This window comes from Ascaphus truei, chromosome 16, assembly GCF_040206685.1.
Source record: "Ascaphus truei isolate aAscTru1 chromosome 16, aAscTru1.hap1, whole genome shotgun sequence".
NCBI lineage: Eukaryota > Metazoa > Chordata > Amphibia > Anura > Ascaphidae > Ascaphus > Ascaphus truei.
In genome coordinates, this window is record NC_134498.1 from 46,694,836 (window position 1) to 46,717,862 (window position 23,027).

Sequence of the window (23,027 nt, forward strand, 5' to 3'; positions counted from 1 at the left end):
CCTCTCTCTCACCCACTCCCCCTCTCTCTCACCCACCCCTCTCTCTCACCCACCCCCCTCTCTCTCACCCCACCCCTCTCTCTCACCACACCCCCTCTCTCTCACCCCACCCCCTCTCTCTCACCACCCCACCCCCTCTCTCTCACCCACCCACCCCTCTCTCTCACCCACCCACCCCCTCTCTCTCACCCACCCTTCCTCTCTCTCACCCACCCCTCCTCTCTCTCACCCACCCTCCTCTCTCTCACCCACCCTCCTCTCTCTCTCTCACCCCCCTCTCTCTCACCCCACCCCCTCTCTCTCACCCACCCCACCCCCTCTCTCTCACCCACCCCACCCCCTCTCTCTCACCCACCCTTCCTCTCTCTCACCCACCCCTCCTCTCTCTCACCCACCCTCCTCTCTCTCACCCACCCCTCCTCTCTCTCACCCACCCTCCTCTCTCTCACCCACCCCTCCTCTCTCTCACCCACCCCTCCTCTCTCTCACCCACCCCTCCTCTCTCTCACCCACCCCTCCTCTCTCTCACCCACCCCTCCTCTCTCTCACCCACCCTCCTCTCTCTCACCCACCCCTCCTCTCTCTCACCCCACCCTCCTCTCTCTCACCCACCCCTCCTCTCTCTCACCCACCCTCCTCTCTCTCACCCACCCCTCCTCTCTCTCACCCACCCCTCCTCTCTCTCACCCACCCCTCCTCTCTCTCACCACCCCTCCTCTCTCTCACCCACCCCTCCTCTCTCTCACCCACCCCCCCTCTCTCTCACCCACCCCCCCTCTCTCTCACCCACCCCCCCTCTCTCTCACCCACCCCCCCTCTCTCTCACCCACCCCCACTCTCTCACCCACCCCCACTCTCTCACCCACCCCCACTCTCTCACCCACCCCCCCCCCTCTCTCACCCACCCCCCCTCTCTCTCACCCACCCCCCCTCTCTCTCTCTCACCCCCCTCTCTCTCTCTCACCCCTCTCTCTCACCCACCCCCCTCTCTCTCACCCCCCTCTCTCACCCCCCCTCTCTCTCACCCCCCCTCTCTCTCACCCACCCCCCTCTCTCTCACCCACCCCCCCCCCCCTCTCTCACCCACCCCCCTCTCCCTCTCTCACCCACCCCGTCTCTCTCACCCACCCCGTCTCTCTCTCACCCACCCCGTCTCTCTCTCACCCACCCCGTCTCTCTCTCACCCACCCCGTCTCTCTCTCACCCACCCCGTCTCTCTCTCACCCACCCCGTCTCTCTCTCACCCACCCCGTCTCTCTCTCACCCACCCCGTCTCTCTCTCACCCACCCCGTCTCTCTCTCACCCACCCCGTCTCTCATTTATATGTGTGTGTTACACAGTGTGGTCTTGCCTCCTCCAGTGTATTGCGCTGCTGTGTATGTTCGTGTCTTATAAATACATGTTGGTAACCAAGGAGATAATATAATTATACATAATGATTGTTATCTTTCTACTCTCTGATAATTATTGGAAGGGTTTCTCCTACGTTTCCCTGACAGAGATGCACAGGTCAGTCAGTACCTGTACTATATTGCATATTGTTTTGATCTCCTTGGGACAGGGAACTCCCACTGAAATCTTTTCCATCCGTATGTGTAAACTTTGGCATATATTCTGGGGTATCTTATCTTTGGTATTGTCTTTCCCTCGCCCAGCGCTGTATATACGGCTTGCAAGAGACTTCGTTCAGATTGTGATATAAGTTTGTACCATTTTCACTGGTCACAGGGTCATTGATTTGAACTGTTGGTTTAAACCTTTTTTTCGGGGTAAATTTTATATATACGCTGACGTTCCAAAATCTGCATACCGTGTATCTCCATCCATAGAATTCACTCCTTGGGTGTCACTACAGAATGACATTTGGGTTGTGAGCAGACTGCTGGAGGCAAAATAAATGGAGTTATATACATTGACTCCTCTTTCTCTGTTCCATATTAGTAATACTTCTGTGTGTCTCTCTTTGTATCTGTTTATGTAGTAACAAAGGAGGGAGAGGGAGTAGGGGGTATGATACCTTTTTATTGGACCAACAAGTAGTTGATATGTGTAAGTGAGTGAAGGCGTTAACTCCCCCTACAAGGATCAGGATACCACACACTGGTGTCAGGTTTCCTACCTGAGCTGTCTGAAATGAACTGATTTAAACTGGGTTTAAAAAGCAGGAAGTGAGCACCTGTCAGGGTCCCTGTTGGAGTCTCTGTTAGAGTTCCGGTTCCTGGTCTGCAATAGAGGAGGGTCACAGAGGATTGTCTGTGACCCAGCTGGGATTCGCACTCAGCAACAACAGAGCTCCAGCCCGCAGGGAACAGGCTTCTTGTTCACAAGAATGATTTGCCTGGGAACAGTGGGGAACCCAAAGCCCCCACCGTTGAGAAGTCTGCACAGAAATAGGGCAAGAGACTTCCTGGGAGCAGCAGGACTGCAACGCCTGCATCTGAAGTTTGCCTGGAAAAACCGGAGATGCTGGACCAGCACACTAAGATCAGACTTTCATCTACATTGTTCCCTGATAGTATGTTATGTGTTTTTGGACTGGGAACTGGCCTATACAGCTAGTCAGATAGTTGGGGCCTGTACTGTTTATTTAGTCTCCAAAGTGGAGTAGCTTTCTTTTTATGCTTTGTGTTTGTCCTTAAAGGGGCAGTGTGCCCAATGTTTTGTTGTTTGTGGAGAAATTAACCACTCAACGTTTTGGTTCACACTAAAATGCATGTGTGGACTCTTAACTGACCTCTCCTACAGGCCGCTCGGTCACAATATGTTGCAAGCTTTCCAACCTCTCTGGGTCATTCATTAGGTCCTACCCTACCCTGAGAGGTTGGAAAGCTTGTAACATGTCAACTACTGGTTGGTCCAATAAATGGTATCATACCCCCTAGTCCCTCTCCCTCCTTTGTTAATACATGGAAGAAAGGACCAGCACGGCTCGCCACCCTTTTTTGCTATCTGTTTATGGGAACTTCTTAATATGCAGACCGATTTACTGCCGTATAAAACAATAGCTCTGTCAGGGCCTTATTCTATACCTGCTGAAGAGGCTATTTGGGACATTTTCCTCCTTTAAATTTCCATTGAAGTCCATAAAGATTTTCAGCCGAAAACTGCCTGACCGCCTGTTTCGGCAGGTATAGAATAAGGCCCGTAATCTGCTGCTCTTAAAAGTTGTGGTCATTCCTCCTTGTGTTTGTAGGTACAGGCATACCCCGGTTTAAGGACTACACTCGCGAATAAGGACATATCGCCCAATAGGCAAACGGCAGCTCACGCATGCGCCTGTCAGCACGTCCTGAACAGTAATACCAGCTCCCTACCTGTACCGAAGCTGTGCGCAAGCGGGGAGACTATAGAGGCTGTTACAAATGCGTTATTTTACATCAGCTATGCACATATATGATGATTGCAGTACAGTACATGCATCGATAAGTGGGAAAAAGGTAGTGCTTCACTTTAAGTACATTTTCACTTTGCATACATGCTCTGGTCCCATTGCGTACGTTAATGCGGGGTATGCCTGTAGTTACATTATTTTGTAGACGGTGCTTTATTTTGAAGTTTGTATAGCTCATTGAAAGTATTCAGTGATATTGCATTAGACGTGGCTGGCCTTTTTATCTTCTGATTACATTTCTAGCCAAGCAAGCTGCCTATGCCTAAGCAAGGGAAAATCTCCACGTTTTCTGCAGGCGGACATACATAATCTGATGCCTAAAACTGTTAAGAGAATCTAATTATAGAAAGCAAGCGCATGACTCTTTGTTTATCAATTCGATTTACAAGACACTCGGCGAGGCTGGAGTTACACTTCTGGGTTAACATTTCATGCGCAGTAAAGGTTTTAATATGTATTATACATATAACAAATGGTATTGTCATCCAAAATTAGATCAACTAGAACAAAGGAAGCCGAGTCTCTGGAAACTCTCAGTTGCAGCAGGTCAGGAATTAGAGCAGTTATTGGATAAACAATATTATGCATTTTTTTCCTCCACTCGTGTTTTTGGTCTGGACAAATTCTGTAGTTAAGGGGCGGACAACTCCAGTCCTCAAGGGCCACCAACAGGTCAGATTTTAAGGATATCTCTGCTTCAGCACAGGTGGCTCAGTCATTGACTGGCCAACTCCAGTCCTAAAGAGCCACCAACAGATCAGGGTTGACGGATATCCCTGCTTCAGCACACGTGGCTCAGTCTTTGAGTGAGCCACCTGTGCTGAATCGGGGATATCCTAAAAACCTGACATGTTGGTGACCCTTGAGGGCTGGAGTTGGCCGCTCCTGCTGTAGTTGAAGAGTAATTTGAGAGGTGTCATTTGTAACTTTTTTTTTTTCTTGTTCGTTCCTGTTGGGATTCTGTTGCTTGTGATGAAAGAAGGTTGTTGGATACAGCTGCCTGGATGGTAATGTTTTCAGCCATCTGAGAGACTACCGGCATAGAACAAACATGGAATATCTCTCTCTGTCTCTCTGTCTCTCTGTCTCTCTGTCTCTCTGTCTCTCTGTCTCTCTGTCTCTCTGTCTCTCTGTCTCTCTGTCTCTCTGTCTCTCTGTCTCTCTGTCTCACCTGGGCAATGGATACCATCCACATCTTGCATCTATAAGTATTTTTAATGTATTTGATTAAGGTTAGGCTTGGGAGAGGTTTGATTTGTTTCCCTGGCTGCACTGCCAGACTCCCCCGCACATCTGTGTTGGTTTTCTGATAAGGGGAAAGAAAACGTTTGATTGACAAATACTTCCCGCTTCAGATGCTTCTAAAAAATTCAACTTGTAACTAATTTCTCAAAAAATGAAATCAACCAAAAACCTTTTTGCTGTTAGAGTTTTTCAGGGAAGCCAGTTAGATTGTTAAAGCAGCAGTCCCAGCTGCCGTTTTTTAAATTATTTTTTATACCTTTTTAATATGTGCATCAATACAATCCACACAGTGATGAGTAATTAGCTATGTTGCTGATCGATCCGTTCTCCTGTGATTGATTGGTGAAGATTCGGCTCGGGGGTTCACTAAATGGCTGTCAGGGCAGCAGAAGAGGACCAAAGATGCAAAGTTCTGTGTGGAAGATCATGTGACCAGGCAGTCACTAGATACAATTGGTGCACTGCCAGAGAGAGGGCAGGGCTCAAAAGGGGGTGTGCCAGAGCCTGTTTCAGAAGTGGAAGGGGATGTGACTTTGTAAATGGTTGCTATAAAAACAAAAAAATGCTTGTTACATTAAAAATGTCATTCAGAGTTGTTTAAAAAAAATGCTACAAGTATTTTTTCATAGTACAGAACTGATTTATTTAATTTAAAAAAACACATGTAGGCTATTGCTTGGTCTGCAGCTTTAAAGATGTTTTCTGGGAACATATGTGGGATTGCACATTTAAACCATTCCATACCAATTAAGATATGGTAATACGCCTTCATTTCTAGGCATTTTTTTGTCCAGTGCTTGGGTTGAAGCCTTAAATGTTCTGTCCCTAATGTGAGTCTGATTTGAACTACTGACTGGAGCATATAATAGATTAAAACCACATAATTACATTTAAGAGTCGTACAAGTATGCTTTATTTTCTTTCTCTTCATTTTTGAAGGTCGACCCTGGTAGTGTTGCTTAACGTTATAACCTGAAGTTTAGGGTGGGCTTTTTATACCTGTGTTATCTCCTTGTTATTATGTAGCTGGTGTGCAGATAGGCAGAAGGTGAGAATATATCTCATGACCTTATTATAAGAGAGGAACAACTGCCCACCTAGAACAGTGCTGGTTGAAAATGTTTTAGACCAGGGGTGCGCAAAGTGGGGGGCGCAAGATTTTCTGGGGGGGCACGACTGTTACAGAGGCCCGCGCTTCCCCGAAAGCATTTCACATACATGCCGGGGATTGCATGAGGCCTCTGTAACTTTTTACTTACCTTCCAGCGACGCATCTCAACGTCATCTGACGCCGGAGCCATGCAGGGAGGGGGGGGGGGGCGCGAGCTGGAGGGAGAGGACACAGGCGGGCGCATGTAAGAAACTTTGCGCACCCCTATTTTAGACCAGAGACGGCCAACTCCAGTCCAAGGGCCACCAACAGGTCAGGTTTTCAGGATATTCCTGCTTCAGCACAGGTGGCTCAATCAGGTGGACTGAGCCACTAATTAGCCACCTGTGCTGATACTGCGATATCCTGAAAACCTTACCTGTTGGTGGCCCTTGGACTGGAGTTGGCCACCCCTATATTTTTAGACGAATAACTTTTTATTAAAGGCATTCATCGCCAAGATTTAACCAATACATCTATCACTGCCGGGTGTGTGATTTTATCTTGCGCATATAAGTCAGAAGAAGTTCCACTAAGACCCAAAGCGTGTTCTACATACTGTACTCTCACAGAAACGAGGTATACAAATAAAATGTTCCCATATGTTTCAGTGTTGTCACAGTATGATCAGATCAGCGTCCTCTCTGAATACCTGGACCTGGAAGAATTTCCTGAAACTGATGAGCCCATTTCGATTCTGGGAAAGCAATATAATGTTAAAACAGGTTTGTTTGTTTTTTGTTTTAAAACAAACACATATTAACACTGCTTTTTTTTTTTTTTTTAAATAAGAGAATGTTGTATTTGATTATTTTTTTTTTTTTTTAATGTTTTCTTTGCTGCTTAATTTGCAGATGATGTTATCTGTCAGGGCTTCATTTCAGTTTATGCAGATGGGGATAATTTAACGTGACCCATTGCAGTGTGTTACTGTGTCAGACAAAAGAATATCAATTCTGACTTTACACTACTTGGTCCTAGCGCTTTTTTTGTTTTTGTGTGCTCACATATTTATGGGTAGTTCTATTGTAACAAGGATCTTTGTTTTTCCACACGGTCAGTTCACCTAAATCAGTGTTTTTTCTCCCTTTTTCTGGTTGAGGAACTCTATAATTATATTGTGACATTCTGCCGAACCCCCACCCCTCTCTAATAACTCGTCTGAGATCAGATGCTAAACATAAGCTGGAGCGCAGAACAGAAATATCAGACTAGCCACAGAATGGATACTAAATTATTTTTGTACGTTTATGAAAATATTTAGTAATGTTTTGTTCTATGCTGTGAAGATCCCCCCCCCCCTGATAGTTCTGTTCTGATTACAGAGAAAGGTGAGCTGCTATCCGACATAAGTTCACGTCTGTGGTTTACATACCGGAAAAAGTTTTCTCCCATTGGTGAGTGTCTGCAATGCGACTGTGCGGCTGTTCTTTCTCTGCTTGTATCCCATTCGGGGCCTTTTTCACGGGCGGCCTCCAGGCTGCCACAGGCTGTATCTATCTCAATGTCTTGTATAGCGCGAACCCTGCTCCTGTGCATCAGTAATGTTTCTGCATTTATTTGGTGCGCTTGACCTCATCCATTTTTTGCGCTACAGAATAAGTTAGATTTGTCACCAGTTGACGGTTCTGTCATTATTTATTCCCGAGTAGTGACCGTGTAAGTAGCACTGAACAATAAATCAACCCATGCCTCATTTTGATTACGTACGATTCCCAGAAATGCATATTGCTGGTTTCCGAAGGTCAGGATTTACATTCTCCCGGGAGTTATGGCGATTGCTGCCGGGGATATCTCTCCTAATCCTGGATCCAGGCTTATACACACCTACTCTCGCCCACGCCTCCCTGCCACCTCTTCCCCTGCTAATGGTATTAACCCATCTAATTTAATACCGACTAACCTTAAAACTCACATCGTTACTGAAGCGTCCCAATAGCCTGGAATCATGGCTGCTGTCCACCACTCAGTCACTCCTACCAACCATTGTGGCAAAGCATTGTCATCTACTGCACTTATTCCCTCACCTGCTGTCTCTGTAACTCTCCCAACATAGCACTTAGATTGTAAGCTCTCCGGGGCAGGGATTTCCATTTCTATTGTCTGACTTTGCTGCTTTTCTTGTATTATAATTCCCTGTACTGTATTGTCTTTGTAAAGCGCTCAGTACACTGTCGGCGCTATATAAATAAAGATGTACATACATTTTCTTGTTGCAAACAGGGGGAACGGGCCCCTCCTCTGACGCAGGCTGGGGGTGCATGCTGAGATGTGGACAGATGATGCTGGCACAAGCCTTAATCTGCCAGCACTTAGGCAGAGGTGAGTACAGCAAAGATTTGTCATCATGCATGTCCAGTATAATCATGTATCATTACTGTAGGACCCCCTAACATGCTGCAGTATAAAGCAGTAATGAGTATACCCACAATGTTAGAACTGGTACACACTTTCAGTTTAGTGGTTATCAGAAATGAATAGATATTATGGCTTTGTAAAAAATAACAAATCCCAAAACATTGTTTCTCTTTTCCTTCTCCTATTTTGAGCACTGCGGTTCATTATTTATCTTGCGCTGTAGTCCGTTTAACGCAAATTTGCACAGACACAAAAAAAAGCCGGCGTTCTTGCCCACGATATCGCGCTGCTGCAATGGTTATCGCCGGTAACAACGTTGGCGAGATTGTGCAAAGTAACGTGACATCGCATATAATGGGCATATTAATGTCCGCTATATCTGTAAGTGCAGGAATGATCGGGAGCACGCACACCGGGAGCGCGCACACCGGGAGCACGCACACCGGGAGCACGCACACCGGGAGCACGCACACCGGGAGCACGCACACCGGGAACACGCAAACGTGCAAAAATCTCAAAATGAATTTTAAAGTTCTAGATCAGGAGTGGCCAACCCCAGTCCTCAAAGGCCACCAACAGGTCAGATTTTAAGGATATCTCTGCTTCAGCACAAGTGGCTCAGTCTTTGCCCAAGCCAGTGATTGAGACACCTGTGCTGAAGGAGGAATATCCTTATAACCTGACCTCTTGGTGGCCTTTGAGGACTGGGGTTGGCCACTCCTGTTCTAGATCAGCGGTGCGCAAACTGGGGGGCTTGAGATTAACTGCGGGGGGGCACAGGGTGTACAGGGGCCTTGCGCGCTTCCCGAAGGCACTTAAATTAAGTGCCTGGAGGAGCGGCAAAGGCCTCTGTAAGCCTTACTTACCGTGGTTCAGCCGGCATCTGGAGACGCCTCGCCATGGACACGCAGCGTCAAATGACGCCGCAGGGTCATGTGACGTTGCAATGGCAACATGACGCCCAGATGCCGGGTACCACGGTAAAGAGGGGGGCACGCGGAGAGCAGGACAGCCGGCAGGGGGGCGCAGGGGAAAAAGGATTGCGCTCCCCTGTTCTAGACATATACACAAATATGTTTAGATCAATAAATGTTGATATTTTGGAAAATGTGGGTGTGCTCTGCCTTATTCCTGTGACTACGATAGTGGTATTTAGCTGCTAACACCTCCATGAGGCACAGAGCGATAACGCCTTTTCTCTTCTTTTTTTTTTTTTTTGTACCATTTGTGTGTGTGTGTGTGTGTGTGTGTGTGTGTGTGTCTCTTTCAGTGCAATATGTGTGCTGCATTTTGAGTAATTGCAGACATTTCTTTCTGCCATTTTCTTTTTTTCCCGTAAGATTGGCGTTGGGAGCAGCACAAGGAGCAGGCCGCTGAATATCAGCACATTCTGCAGTGTTTTCTGGACAGAAAGGATTGTTGTTACTCCATTCATCAAATGGGTACGAGAATTGAATTAAGTACTCTACTAAGTACTCAAGATAGCAGCAGCCTATGGTAGATTTACCCTCAAGGGAGCCAACGGCTTTATAGATTTCCCGGTGTAATACTCTGGATTATGAGGTATCATTTTAGTAACAGCAGCTGTTTAACAATGTGTTAATGATAAATGAAGCACTGACTAACTGCTGTGAAATGTTATATACTACTAATAATAATAAAAGCCAGAACAATGACTTGAGCTAACAAATGTGTCTGAAATGTTCAGATGAATTTGTTTTTTTTTTTTTAAAGAAAAGAATTACAAACTTAAATATTAACCATTTATTTTTCTGTTTTGGGGGAAAACCAGCGCAGATGGGCATTGGAGAAGGGAAGTCCATAGGAGAATGGTTCGGCCCAAATACAGTTGCTCAAGTTTTAAAGTAAGTCCGTCCCCCGTTCTGCTGCTTTATAATGTGCGAGCAGGAAGGACGCGACGCTGCGCGGGGAATTCTAAGAAACCAAAAAATACTGAGATGTATCAATGGATCATTTCATTTTTTTAGTGTGAAATCCCCTCTGCTAAACCAACAACAACTCCACACATAATAGTTTAATTTCCTCTGTGGTCCTGAAGTGTTCGATAGAGCGCCTCTGATGCTGCGTGTGTGTGCGGGACATTGCACTCCCGCCCCAAACCCTGAAGAACTTTGGCTGCTCCTGTGTTTTTGAGAGTTGTGTAATGGGATTATGTCACTTGTGATGTCTTCAGTGATGTATGTATATCTTTATTTTTATAGCGCCAAAAAGTGTACTCGGCGCTTCACAAAGACAATACAGCACAGGGAATTATAATAATACAATAAGCGCAGAAAAGACAGACAATAGGAAAGGAAATCCCTGCCCCGGAGAGCTTACAATCTAAGTGGTATGATGGGAGAGTTGCAGAGACAGCAGGTGAGGGAATAAGTGCAGTAGGTGGCTCGGCTTGGCCACAGTGGTTGGTAGGAGTGACTGTAGGTGTGGGACAGTAGCCAGGAGTCCAGGCTGTTGGGATGCTGTGTCCAGGATTAGAAGAGATATCCCCAGCAGCAAGAAAGGAGTAGAGAGAGAGAGAGAGGATGTCATTTGTGGATTGTATCCAAACACAGACAAAACCTGCTCCTTGATCTCAGGAACCATCGTGCAAAATCTGGTTACGATATGTTAAGAGGCGTAGAAATGCAGCGACTGCATATTGTGTCTGAATAAATGCAGACAAACAACTTTCCCAAATATATAGTAGGTTCACTGCTGGGATAATGGCTGTGGTGCTCTCTTGACGGTGGAGATGTGTGTTATCTGTTCTTGTTCTTCGTTTAGTTTTTATGAGTTGATTAAAGTGCACATGAGCTTAAATGGCTTTTCATCACAACACCACCTTGACCCTAGACAGTATTTTTGTGCGATATTAGGGGGTGCCTCTTATTCATGTACCTGGCTCCCTAGATATTTGTAGTTTGTTGGGGTGCCGTTTGACACACAAACAAACCCTGAAACTATGTCCACTGGGGTCACCAATAGAAAGTCACTCTGTCCTCTCCACATGACGTTACGGCTTTCTATTAACCACAGGAGCAAGGCTGACCCCTGGGGCCATCTTGTGTCCACCAGGCCAGTATTCTTGGTCAGTGGAGACGCTGCCTGAATCTCGGAAACTGGGTATCCCCGCAGGCTGGGGCGCCGCGCGCCATCTCCACTGGTTCAAATAATAATTTTTTTTTAAAGGCCTCTCGCCCCCCAAAGATACAAGCAGCGATGGACTGCCGCGTTACTGCACGGTGCGAGGACTGGCGCGTTACCGCACGGTGCGAGGACTGCCGCGTTACCGCACGGTGCGAGGACTGCCGCGTTACTGCACGGTGCGAGGACTGGCGCGTGGTGCGAGGACTGCTGCACGGTGCGAGGACTGCTGCGTTACCGCACGGTGCGAGGACTGGCGCGTGGTGCGAGGACTGCTGCGTTACCGCACGGTGCGAGGACTGGTGCGCGGTGCGAGGACTGCCGCGTTACTGCGCGGTGCGAGGACTGCCGTGTTACTACGCGGTGCGAGGACTGGTGCGCCGTGCGAGGACTGCTGCACGGTGTGCGAGGACTGCCGCGTTACTGCGCGGTGCGAGGACTGGCGCGTGGTGCGAGGACTGTTGCACGGTGCGAGGACTGCTGCGTTAGCGCACGGTGCGAGGACTGGTGCGCGGTGCGAGGACTGACGCGTTACTGCCGCGTTGGTGCGAGGACTGCTGTGTTACTACGCGGTGCGAGGACTGGTGCGCCGTGCGAGGACTGCTGCACGGTGTGCGAGGACTGCCGCGTTACTGCGCGGTGCGAGGACTGCCGCATTACCTCACTGTGGTAATATAAACCGTGCATAAACTATTACATTACTTTTATTTGCAGAAAACTGGCATTATTTGATGAATGGAATTCATTAGCAGTCTACGTGTCGATGGATAACACTGTGGTTATTGAAGATATCAGTAAGTAGTACACTTTAAAAAAAAAATATTTTTCTAATGGAATAAAATTAAAAAATGGTTCTTTTTATGCACTTTTGCATACACGTTTGAATGATGTTTCTGTGATTCCCTCATGGAGCAGAGTGCAGAGCAAAGATCTCTGGTTGTGATTGATCGCAAAACTAGCCGTGTGTGTGTGTGTGTGTGTGTGTGTGTGTATAATATATATATGTATATATATATATATATATTATTCTCAGTGTCCATCTTTTTAGACGGTCATTGTGACCACGCTGAGCTTTGTCAATGGACCCTTGAAATACACTGTACTTATTATTCTGTGCAGTTCCGTGCTCGTTAATAACACTACAAATCAATACTATTTTATCACTAATAATGATGTAACAGTAAAGAGGATTGTGCTGTTTGGAATGAGTTGTTGCTGCGTCTGTGTGGGTCAATCACTGGTATTGCAGTTAGCGGCTTTGCCCTCTGTGACTTTGGGAAGGTCCCCCTTCTCTCCGTCTGCATCCCACAGCACAGTTACCCAGGGGGCATATAACTTCTGCAGTGCACAGCATACAAAGCTGACATTATACACAATCTTCTCGTTTCAGAGACAATGTGCAGGTATCAGCCTCACAGTTGTGGTGCTGCGCAGTGCGGTTCAGGTACCCAGCAGAGCGCTTGGGGCAGATGTAGAAACACATGTGCGCAATGCCCCGGCTGGAGGCCTCTGCTCCTCATTGTGCCTCTGAGGCTGGGAATAAACCACATCAATCCGGTTTATGTCGATGCTTTTAAAGTAAGTTCATTTTCTTTTCTGTGACTCCTGCACCGGTGTGTCACACTGTTGTGGGGCTTAAATGTTTCTTCCCCCTTCGCTCTAAGAGAGGCCTGCAACATATCGCCACGAGTGAAGGGGTTAACTGTTTATTGTTGCCAAGCCAAACATGGCCCCATAATAAATAGCAAAAAAAACCTGGGATAATAAGAATCCCTGCTGTAAGCACTCCGCAAAAACCCTCTATAATAAGAATTAATCGTACACTTTACTAATATAAACTCAAAATAAACAGAGGAAAGATCACTATTACAGAAAAAAAGTACAAAAAAATAACATCTTTAAGTGTTACTTCCTCCTTTTTGTTTTAAGTATATTATTAAAAGTGAATGATTGCTTCTTATTATAGAGGGTTTTTGCGGGGATTCTTTAGTATCCCAGTTGTCTTCAGTCATTCCTCCCTGATAGCCCCCCTCTCTCAGGCACACTGGGAGTTATAGCAGAGCAGGGATACTGTTTGATATATTATAGCATGGATTCCCCCCCCCCCCCTCTTCTCTTCCTAGGAATGTTTTAAAATGCCACAATCTTTAGGCGCTTTAGGAGGAAAACCAAATCATGCGTACTATTTCATAGGCTTTTCAGGTAAGCGATCAGAAATGAGTCTCACTGGTTGGACAGCGCCCTTTACGCGCTTACGGTAAATTAAAATACGAAGCGTGGCTGGATATTTAAAACATATATATATTTTTTTTAATTGAAATTATAAATACATTGTTTTTACATTTATAACGTCCCCAAAATATTTATTAGAACCCTTTACGTGTTCACTCCTTGCCACAACTTAGGAGGTAATTTAATATAACTTAATTTAATAAGCCAAAAAGCAAATTTCAATATATCCTGGAAACCAGGTGTTTAGGCTGCCTTCACTGTGACCCCATCTTAACTTTATTTATTTTCTCTTTATCGGATCAAACATATTTGTTCTGTTTTTGCCATTTAAAGTTGTAATGTAAATTGTGAAAGTTGAATTAGAAAAAAAATTCCCGCCACTTAAAAGCAGTTCCATTATTAACGAGATACTCCATCAAAGCGGAGCGCTTGTAACGTCCCATGTGCGCATAGTGGCCGTACTGGGAAAGATAAAGGCGAAATGCGTCAACGCAAAGAGAATGCACATAGACGTTTGTGTCATGTAAGATCTGGCACAAATTGTGCGCTAGAAAAGTTTACCCCGACTCAGACCTAGCGTGTTTTTTTTAACGCAAATACATGATAAAATGGAGACGCAGAGTTTGATTCATCTTATTATAATCTGCGTCATCTCATCATCAACTGGTGCAAAATGCGGAGCAAAGACCTTCATACATTGACGCAATTGCATCAACTTTGCTCCAGATTTGCGTTGGTGCTTCCCCCCCCCCCTCCAAAGTGTTAATTTTACTTGCGCAGAGGACGAGCTGATTTACCTGGATCCTCACACCACGCAGACCTTTGTAGACGCGGGAACGGGCGCGGTGCAGGACCTGACCTATCACTGTCAGAAAGCGCCCAACAGGATGAAGATCTTGAATGTAGACCCCTCGGTGGCGTTGGTGAGTCCTTCACAAGCTCAATCGTAGATCGAAGGGCAGCTGCCAAGGAAGGAGTCTCTCTCTATCGCGATAATAACCGCGCGGACGTCGGATGGCGTTAGAAAAATGATACTTTCACATCACCAGTGTGGAGCATTGGGAAGAATCCCTCTACTCCCCGCCATACCTAATGAATGATTAGCGAGGTTTGAAAGGTTGCAACATATAAACTGGGGGGGTGCAAGATTTTCCAGGGGGCGCGGTGGTTACAGAGGCCCTGCGCTGTTCCCCAAGGCATTTAAATTAAATGCCGGTGGATCGCGCATGGCTTCTGCAACTTCCCTTCGGCAACACAGCGTCAAATTATGTCACGTTGCCATGGCAACGTGGCGTCATTTGACGGCGGAGACACGGTAAGGAGGGGGGCGACACTCTGCTACCGGCTGCTTCAGTAAGTCACTAACCTTAGCCGTTACCCTAAAACTCCCTAATACTAATGCTACCCCCACCCTAAAACTTTAACCTCCTACCCTAAACTCCTAGCCTAACCGCTAAAGTTACCCCCCACCCTAACCGCTAAAACCCCTAATATTAACTCCTTAACCGTAAAACCCCCTAAAGTTAACCCCCTACCCTAAAACGTACCTTCTCGTAGAAGCGGCTGCGTCGGAGGGTCCCCGGCGGCTAAACGTTGGCGGGTAGTTTGTCACGGCAGGGAGTTTGACGCGGCGGGACGGGCGGGGAGTTTGGCGGGACAGAAATGCCCTATTCCGCTCTTCTTTCTCGGCTCATTGTAATAAACATTCTTGATGTGCAAAGTGGATGTTTATTTGCTTACTTTATGTCTGCCATTTTCCCCCAGGGGTTCTTTTGTAAAGAAGAAAAGGATTTTGACAAATGGTGTAGTATTGTAGAAAAGGTAAATGAGGGTGTTGTGAGCGCACTGCCGCTACGCTATGAAACTTCTGATATTTGTAACTTACAAGAGCTTCTCAATGTAGCGATATCCACGTAAAAAAATAAACGCCTTGAACATGTGTAAATTAAATGTATATTCTATGTAAATGTTTCATAAAACTAAATAATCCACCATGAGGTTGCTTCTCTTTGCTCCAGCTCTCTTGCTATAACCTTTATTTACACATAGTATTAGTTGGCCAATAACTCATTCAGTGAGAAGTTAAGCACCTCCAGCTCCATCCATCACCTCGGCATCCAGCACAAGCGTCGGGAACTTAGCTAGCGAGGGACGACTTTTATTTGAAGAGTAACTTCGTCTAATCCTCAGGAAATCGTAAAGCAGCAGAGTCTACGGATGTTTGAACTGGCTCCCAAGCACCCGCCCCACTGGCCGCCTTTTATACCTCCAACGAAACCAGAAGTGACCACTACGGGCGCAGGTATGGGACTGTAATGGGTGGCAACGGCCAGGAAAAGGGGCCCGTTCTCCTCAGCAGAACCTGTGCATCCGTTATGGAGCCAGGGTTTCTGTACACCAGCATTAACACTCAGAGAAATACAGCAAACAGGCCATTAGCAATGGGCAATAATATATTTGTGCAGGCTTATCACTGTTCAATCCACATAAAAGTAACAATCGCTAGACATGTCCGATTTTGGACAGTGTGTTTATATGCTGCTTTAATTGTATTGTATGTCTTTATTTACATAGCACCAAAAGTGTACTCAGCACTTCACAAAGAATACAGTACAGGGAATTATAATTATATAATTATATATATATATAAGAAAGGAAATCCCTGCCCCGAAGAGCTTACAATCTAAGAGTGCTTAAATGTAAAACAGTCCTCTCCTCGCTTCCCAACTTTTCCTCCTACAACAAGCGCAGAAAACACTTCCATAGTGCAGATCAATGTATTCAGATGTAAGCGGGGGAGGATAGTTTAAAAGAATAATGCTCACAAACGTTGCCAGAAATATAGCGTGTGCAAGAAGATCCTCTGACCATCTGGTGTGTACACTGGGGACTCCCTAATCAAGCGATGGTCCGTCTCCTCACTGCTTCACTTGCCGGCGGCTCGGAGCTCCGGGGGGGCGCAGGAAGCCGACATCACGGGATCGGTATCAGGCGCACACCAGTGGTCAGATTGTTGGCACAGAAACCCGACGCGTTTCGGAGCGACTCTTCTCAGGGGATCATAGGTTGTTCTGTTCTATTGATGCAGCCCACCAGCTTGTTAAAGTTTTTCGTAGTATGTTCATATTCTCTGCAGCCCAAAAGATAATTAATTAGAGGTTTCTGTCAGCATTAGAAATGGCTGCCATTTTCTAAGAAAAAATACTCCGCATTGTTTTCTAAATCCGTCGCCTGTATTGTCAAATCCTATTAAAGCAGCAATCAGTTCTGTAGTATTAGATAATACCTGCTGCATTTTTTTAATGTAACTCTTAATGCCATTTAAATCAGTTTTTAATATACTGATTTCTATAGCAGGCTTTAGCCCACCTCCCCAGCAGTGCAAGATCTTTGCAACACTTACCTGCTTGTGATCATTTTTTGCCAATGTTCCCAGCAGTTTCAGCTGCAAACTGTAACAATAGATAACGTTACCGTAGTAATATCAGAATACATTGTAGCTACAGAGCTACACTGACTGAAGGATTGATTGAAACTGAATGGCGGCCATTTAGTGAACCCTGGGATGCAGGATCTTTGCGGATCGATCACGGGAGAACAAATCGATCGGCAGCGTAGGTAATTAGTTTTCAATAGAGGTAATCAAAGGCGCCATATATTAAAACGAAAATAATTTTTTTTTAAAATCATTTATTAAGTGCTGGTTAGATTGCCTCTTTAAACACAGCTGGAAGCCTATAACGTACCAGTATTTTGAACTTGACACTTCTGTTCTCCAGAAGGAATGGCGAGTTGGTATTAGCAGGAACAACACAGCGCATAGACGCTTGGAATCTGTATTCCTTTATTCTAGAGCACTGTGCCCAATTTCAGCATTTTTTCTTTGTTTTTTCTTGTTCCCAGAACTCATTGAATCCACCGACAAGCTGTTTGAGATGGAAGAAGAGTTTGAGATCCTGAGTGTCTAAAGATGGGCCCCTCCTGGTTTTTGTGTGCAGCTGAATTGAAACTTTGTACCCACTTGCGCTTTTCTAACCAGAACGTGCCTGAAACGCAGCAACCGCCACCGCACAAAACCAGGGTGTGTGGGGGAGGGGAATTCTAGCGCGGGTTTGTCTGAAGGGGGGTAGGAAATTCCGTGATCACAAAGTAATCCACCCTCAGCCTTGTGTGCTTTTGTCTCTGTAGAGATGGAAGAGACCACACACAGTACAGAGAGTTTACAATTTAGGTTTAACTCCTTCTGTCCTGGTTAATGGAGACGGCTCGTCTGACCCTTGCACTGTAGTAGAAAGGAAGGCTGTGCTGGCCGCTGCAGCAGCATACAAAAGGTTAATGCAATGCTCTATCTGGGAAGGGGTTAACCTTTTTGGCAATACCCCAAACACAAAGCTACACTTTATTTAATGTTTTACTGTTTACTTCTATCTTTAACATTGTCCATGCTGGAGCAGTTGTAGCAGTAATCCGGCTTAAGTCATATTTTATTTGTTATTTTACATTTTTTCCTAAAGCATTGGACTAATTTTGGGGTTCCGCGACACTCGCGTTTCCCGAGATCCTTACTATTTCTTGTTGCCGGTGTTTCAGCACCGATTCGGCAAATCAAAGTGGCCGCCAAATTCCATGGTGTCCTGCCGGCCAGCAGGAAGCCGCAACTGTCTATGACGTGGCTTCCTATTGGATGATTGTGGGCGCCATCTTTGAAAACCCCAGAAATGCGCCAGCAACTAAAAATGGTATCTCGTAAAAAATATCAAAATGCAACATAAACGGGATTGATTTTTTTATTTTTTTTTATTTTATTACTTTTTTGCAAAATTTGTAGTTTCTTTACTTTAAATGTATGTAAAATATATATGTAACCATCCCAGTCCTTTTCTAGAAATGAACCCTTACCCTGAAAGATGGGGGACTTCAATGTGTTGTCCGCCTACCGGGTAAGGACGGAGGCAAAGGTGTGCTCACTCTTATAAGCGTGTGCTAATAATATGTTTTGTACAGCACTCATTATTATCTCCATGTTTATTTTTTTTCACAGACGTGTCTGCACTTTAACCATTTTAATGTTAGACATGTATTGTTTTTTTTACCTTTAAAGGAAACACCTGCTTGTTCTTCTCTTTATCACTTGCTGAGTATCTGTTCATTTACACCAGGGGAGGGCAACTGCAGTCCTCCAGGGCCACCAACAGACCAGGGTTTTCTGGATATTCCTGCTTCAGCACAGTTGGCTTAATCAAACCTGTGCTGAAGCAGGGATATCCGTAAACCCTGGTGTGTTGGTGGCCCTTGACGACTGGAGTTGGCCAGTCAACGACTGACCAACTGATTGAGCTACCTGTGCTGAAACAGGGATATCATCAAAATCTGACCTGTTGGTGGCCCTTGACGACTGGAGTTGGCCAGTCAACGACTGACCAACTGATTGAGCTACCTGTGCTGAAACAGGGATATCATCAAAACCTGACCTGTTGGTGGCCCTTGAGGACTGGCGTTGCCCATCGCTGACATAAACCAACACTTTGAAGCCTGTTTCTCACCAAGTCTGAGCATTTTGTGTACCCACGTTTAGCAATCTTTGTATAGCACTCACAAACGCAAAGTATGTACTGTACACACACGTGTTTCCTTTTCGGTGTTCCCCAGTTTGTTTGGCTGGATATGGCAGGTCTCACGCCGTCTGTACTGTATACGGTCTCTAAATGACTGGATATGGCAGGTCTCACGCCGTCTGTACTGTATACGGTCTCTAAATGACTGGATATGGCAGGTCTCACGCCGTCTGTACTGTATACGGTCTCTAAATGACTTGTATGTGTAATTCGTGTGTTGTTTCCAAAATATTGTGTTACTCTAGCCTGTTTCATGCAGTCTTAAAGAGGCAATCCAAGCCTGCCATTTTATATGTATTTATTTGTAGCAGAGGGCCCCGGAGCTGCACCCATTAATTTCAGCTCTGGGGACCCCCTGCTTTTGGAGGAACTTCCAGATTGGGCACGGGTAGCCGCTCCCCTCTGCTGCTAGGGATCACATAATGCCCGCTGTTCAAAGATTTCGCGTCCTGCGGGCCAATAGGAAGCTGTGACGTCATTGCTGCGGCTTCCTATTGGCCCATGTGACTCGGGAGCTTTAAACTTTAAAGCCCAGCTTGTTTTGCCGAAACGGCCGCCGGTACCTTCTTCGTAGGTAAGTATCTCCGGACACGGGGGGGGGGGTCTCCCGGACCTGAAATTAATGGGGTTCAGCTCCAGAGACCCCAATGCTTCAATCCTATATAACAAAAAAATCACAAGACGTAGTGTGGATGAATTGCTGCTTTCCCTTCTATAACTTCCTAAGGAGCCATCTCGCCTAAGCCACTCTTATTTTGTCTGTTACAACGTGTAAGTTTACGGAGCGGAATAGCGTTCATTTAAGCTCCAGGGGTGAAAATAACACGGTTAAGGCCCCTCGCTCCCCATACTGTAAAGAAAATATATATATATAGATATAGACGGGATTGCTGTTTTAACTGGACAGAAAACACCACCTGACTTTGGTGTTTTATTGCCAATTTACCACTCTCTTGGGTTAAACATGTGATGTTTCCAGCTCTCATAGGCGTATCCTATTGCCCCTGTTAAATTCCTACAGCCGGACATTTCAACTCCATGTCAGTTCTGCGTCGTAATGACGACATTTTTCTACCGAGCAGTAAAGCAAAATGGCCAATCCACGTCAAATGTTGGGAGAGGATTGTTCATTGGGCTGTAGGGGTTATTCAGTGGGACTGTCCGAGTGTGGTTGTTTAAACTCAGGAAAGCGCAACTCCAGTCCTCAAGGTCCATCCACAGGTCAGGTTTTCAGGATATCCCTGCTTCAGCACAGGTGGTGCAGTCTTCAAACAAGCCACTGATTGAGCCACTTCTCTATCACTCTTGCTGAGTATCTGTTCATTTACACCAGGGGTGGACAACTCCAGTCCTCAAGGGCCACCAACAGACCAGGGTTTTCAGGATATCCGTGCTTCAGCACAGGTGGCTCAGTCGAAGACTGAAGTCAACGATTGGGCCACCTGTGCTGAAGCAGGGATATTTGTTGGCCCTGGAGGACTGGAGTTGGCCAGTCAACGACTGACCAACTGATTGAGCTACCTGTGCTGAAGCAGGGATATCCTTAAAACCTGACCTGCTGGTGCTCTTGAGGGCTGGAGCTGAGCACCTCTGCGTTAAACGATTCTATCAAATAAATATTGTAATATTTTCTCGTCAAACTCTTTAAGAACTTGCTGCCAAGTAAAAGAAATGTGTGCAAGGAAAAGATTCCCATTTCCCATTCTTGAGACGCGTGATCCCGGCATAGTAACTGCAAGGAAAACATCGTTTCACCGCGGGACCCCCCGATCGTGCACGGACGGCCCCTGCATGCAGTAATCTGCAGCAGCTGCTGGGGTTTGACAGACAATCCTGTATTTTTTTTTGACACTACCAATGAAGGTGAAAAGATCAAGTTGCATTTGTATTTACCAATGTGCATTTCAAATGTTTTGTAAGCATAAAAAAAGCAATAATTAAATGTACACAGCAAGGAGAACAGTGTGTTACTTCTCTCATATATAAGGGCAGAGAACACAATACCAAAAGTCACACAATAAGCCATACAAGCAGCCTTTTTAAAGGCTCCGCATGGGATGGTTTTGAAGAAATGATACTGCACCAATTCCAGAATCCCATTTAGTAAGGCTGGGTTACATGTGATGTAGCAGTGAGGGCGTCTGTCTCTTGTATACATGAGGTCACAATCTCGGTAGCGCTCCTTTTGACAAATCTATATGGCGCGGTGGGTTTGGCGCTTGCAGGGGTCATGCGTTTGCAAATTTATTGGGGAATGATTGTTTGGAGGTTTGTGATCCATCCGCCCTGGTTTTAAGCTCATCTGACATTTTTAAATAGCAGGTCTTGTGCATCTGTGAATGTCCAGTCTACTAAGACAGTTCTGCCTCTATTAGAGCGCTTAGGAGAGCTTTCTACAGCTAGTGTTAGGACTTGCGAACACGGGTAACGTGGTGTGGTTTGCAAGCTTAAAATACTTTGGCCGAAGAATTTAACTAAATGACCCTCACTTATTTAAAACATGTATTTAACTATATAATTTGTCATATTGGCTGTAGCAGTAGGGCTTTTTGTCTTTTGTTATAAAGCCGTTATAAAAACTTTATTTATTTTTGTAATCACCGTTTTCTCAAACTGGAGAAATTGCTTAAAAGAGAAAAAAAAAATCATGTGGGTAAAACAAGGTAGAAGGTCTTGTAAAAAAAATAAAAGGTGCGGAGGTGCGAGTTCTGGAATTAATCGGGATCGCAGTCAGGGCAATGTGATCCCGGAAAAGGAGGCAACTTCTCTTGGGATTCCATGGTAGGAGGTATGGATTTGGGAGCAGGTAGTGAGGGGAAGCGGGAGGTAAGGTGCCTTACCTGCAGCTACAGCTCCGAAAGCTAAGAAGCGCAGTCTGGGAATTAAGGCAGAAAGACAGTTTTGCTATTTCTGTACATAATGTACCTGCTGCCACCATTCAGGTTTCTGCATTGCATGTGAGGCTGCGAATGCATTAAAATAGTAATCCCGATACAGTTATCCTGTAAAGATGGAAGCCAGTCCCTCCCTGCTCAACTAACATCTCTTATTAACAGAAAACACGCCAAAGAAAATCAAAATGATATTAAAAAAAACGACGTGATGATCTGTGTAAGCGTTGCTCAAATAATACGGTTCAAATGAAAAATCCTTTTCTGAAAGCTCTGCCCATTATTACTAATCTATTAAGAGCTCTAATGTTCGGCCAAGAAAAGGTGTCACAGACTGCAACAAATCTAAGATAACTCCAGTAACGTAACTTCCAGGCACCAAACGGCAGTCTCCGCATAGGTGTGTAAGTGTGGACTGTCCGCCCTTGCAAAGAGCCCCCGTTTCATTGCTCTTTAATGTCAAGAATAGAAAGAAGGCATCGTTTTAATCAGAGATCAAATTTTATTTAACATTTACACGTAGTGGTTTTGATGACTCCCAGGTGTGTATGTACATTTTTGCCTTGCATGATAATGGTTTCATCTCATAATATGCATCTATACTTTGGTGTGTTTTGTTTGATTGCTATCTATTGCATGGTCAAGAAAAATATAGGTACATCTCAGTGGTACGTACAGTAACTGCACCCTGAAGGAATATCTCTGCTATGTTATTAATGTGCTATAAAAACTTTTGGAGTAAAAAATATATAAAGTAAAAGACAGACTAGCAAGCAAAATTAACTAGAAATTACACATTTCAATCTGCTTTTTGTTTTGTAGCTTGCAGGTGGGTCGCTGTGAAAAACATACAAAATGTGAATCATTACAAAATAACTGCACCAAGGCTACCCCTGAAACACCGGGTCCTAGTGCAGGGGAGGCCAGCTCCAGTCCTCAAGGGCCACCAACAGGTCAGGTTTTAAGGATATCCCTGCTTCAGCACAGATGGCTCAATCAG

The 23,027-nt window shown here is 45.5% G+C and overlaps 1 protein-coding gene across 2 annotated transcripts; it reads left to right on the forward strand.

The window, feature by feature from the left end:
* Window positions 1–3,801: 3,801 nt before the first annotated feature.
* Window positions 3,802–22,859, forward strand: ATG4A (autophagy related 4A cysteine peptidase). 2 transcript variants are annotated; one of them, XM_075573447.1, is made up of 13 exons: window positions 3,802–3,938; window positions 6,399–6,512; window positions 7,113–7,184; window positions 8,011–8,109; window positions 9,486–9,587; window positions 9,938–10,010; window positions 12,004–12,083; window positions 12,680–12,867; window positions 13,413–13,491; window positions 14,302–14,444; window positions 15,286–15,342; window positions 15,712–15,823; window positions 17,425–22,859. In XM_075573447.1, exons 1-13 carry the CDS (start codon window positions 3,824–3,826, stop codon window positions 17,487–17,489), a joined length of 1,299 nt encoding a protein of 432 aa, XP_075429562.1. In that variant the 5' UTR covers window positions 3,802–3,823; the 3' UTR covers window positions 17,490–22,859. The 2 variants fall into 2 exon arrangements, with proteins under 2 accessions (XP_075429562.1, XP_075429563.1); XM_075573448.1 differs by lacking the exon at window positions 3,802–3,938 and adding an exon at window positions 4,375–4,399.
* Window positions 22,860–23,027: the final 168 nt, after the last annotated feature.

What these genes read in the sequence shown, in the direction of transcription:
- ATG4A (XM_075573447.1), top strand. Translation starts at nt 3,824, where the DNA reads ATGCGCAGTAAAGGTTTTAATATGTATTATACATATAACAAATGGTAT. An exon ending in GCAATATAATGTTAAAACAG is followed by an intron (nt 6,513 to 7,112) that starts GTTTGTTTGTTT and finishes TTCTGATTACAG; the next exon opens with AGAAAGGTGAGCTGCTATCC. An exon ending in CTGCCAGCACTTAGGCAGAG is followed by an intron (nt 8,110 to 9,485) that starts GTGAGTACAGCA and finishes TTTTCCCGTAAG; the next exon opens with ATTGGCGTTGGGAGCAGCAC.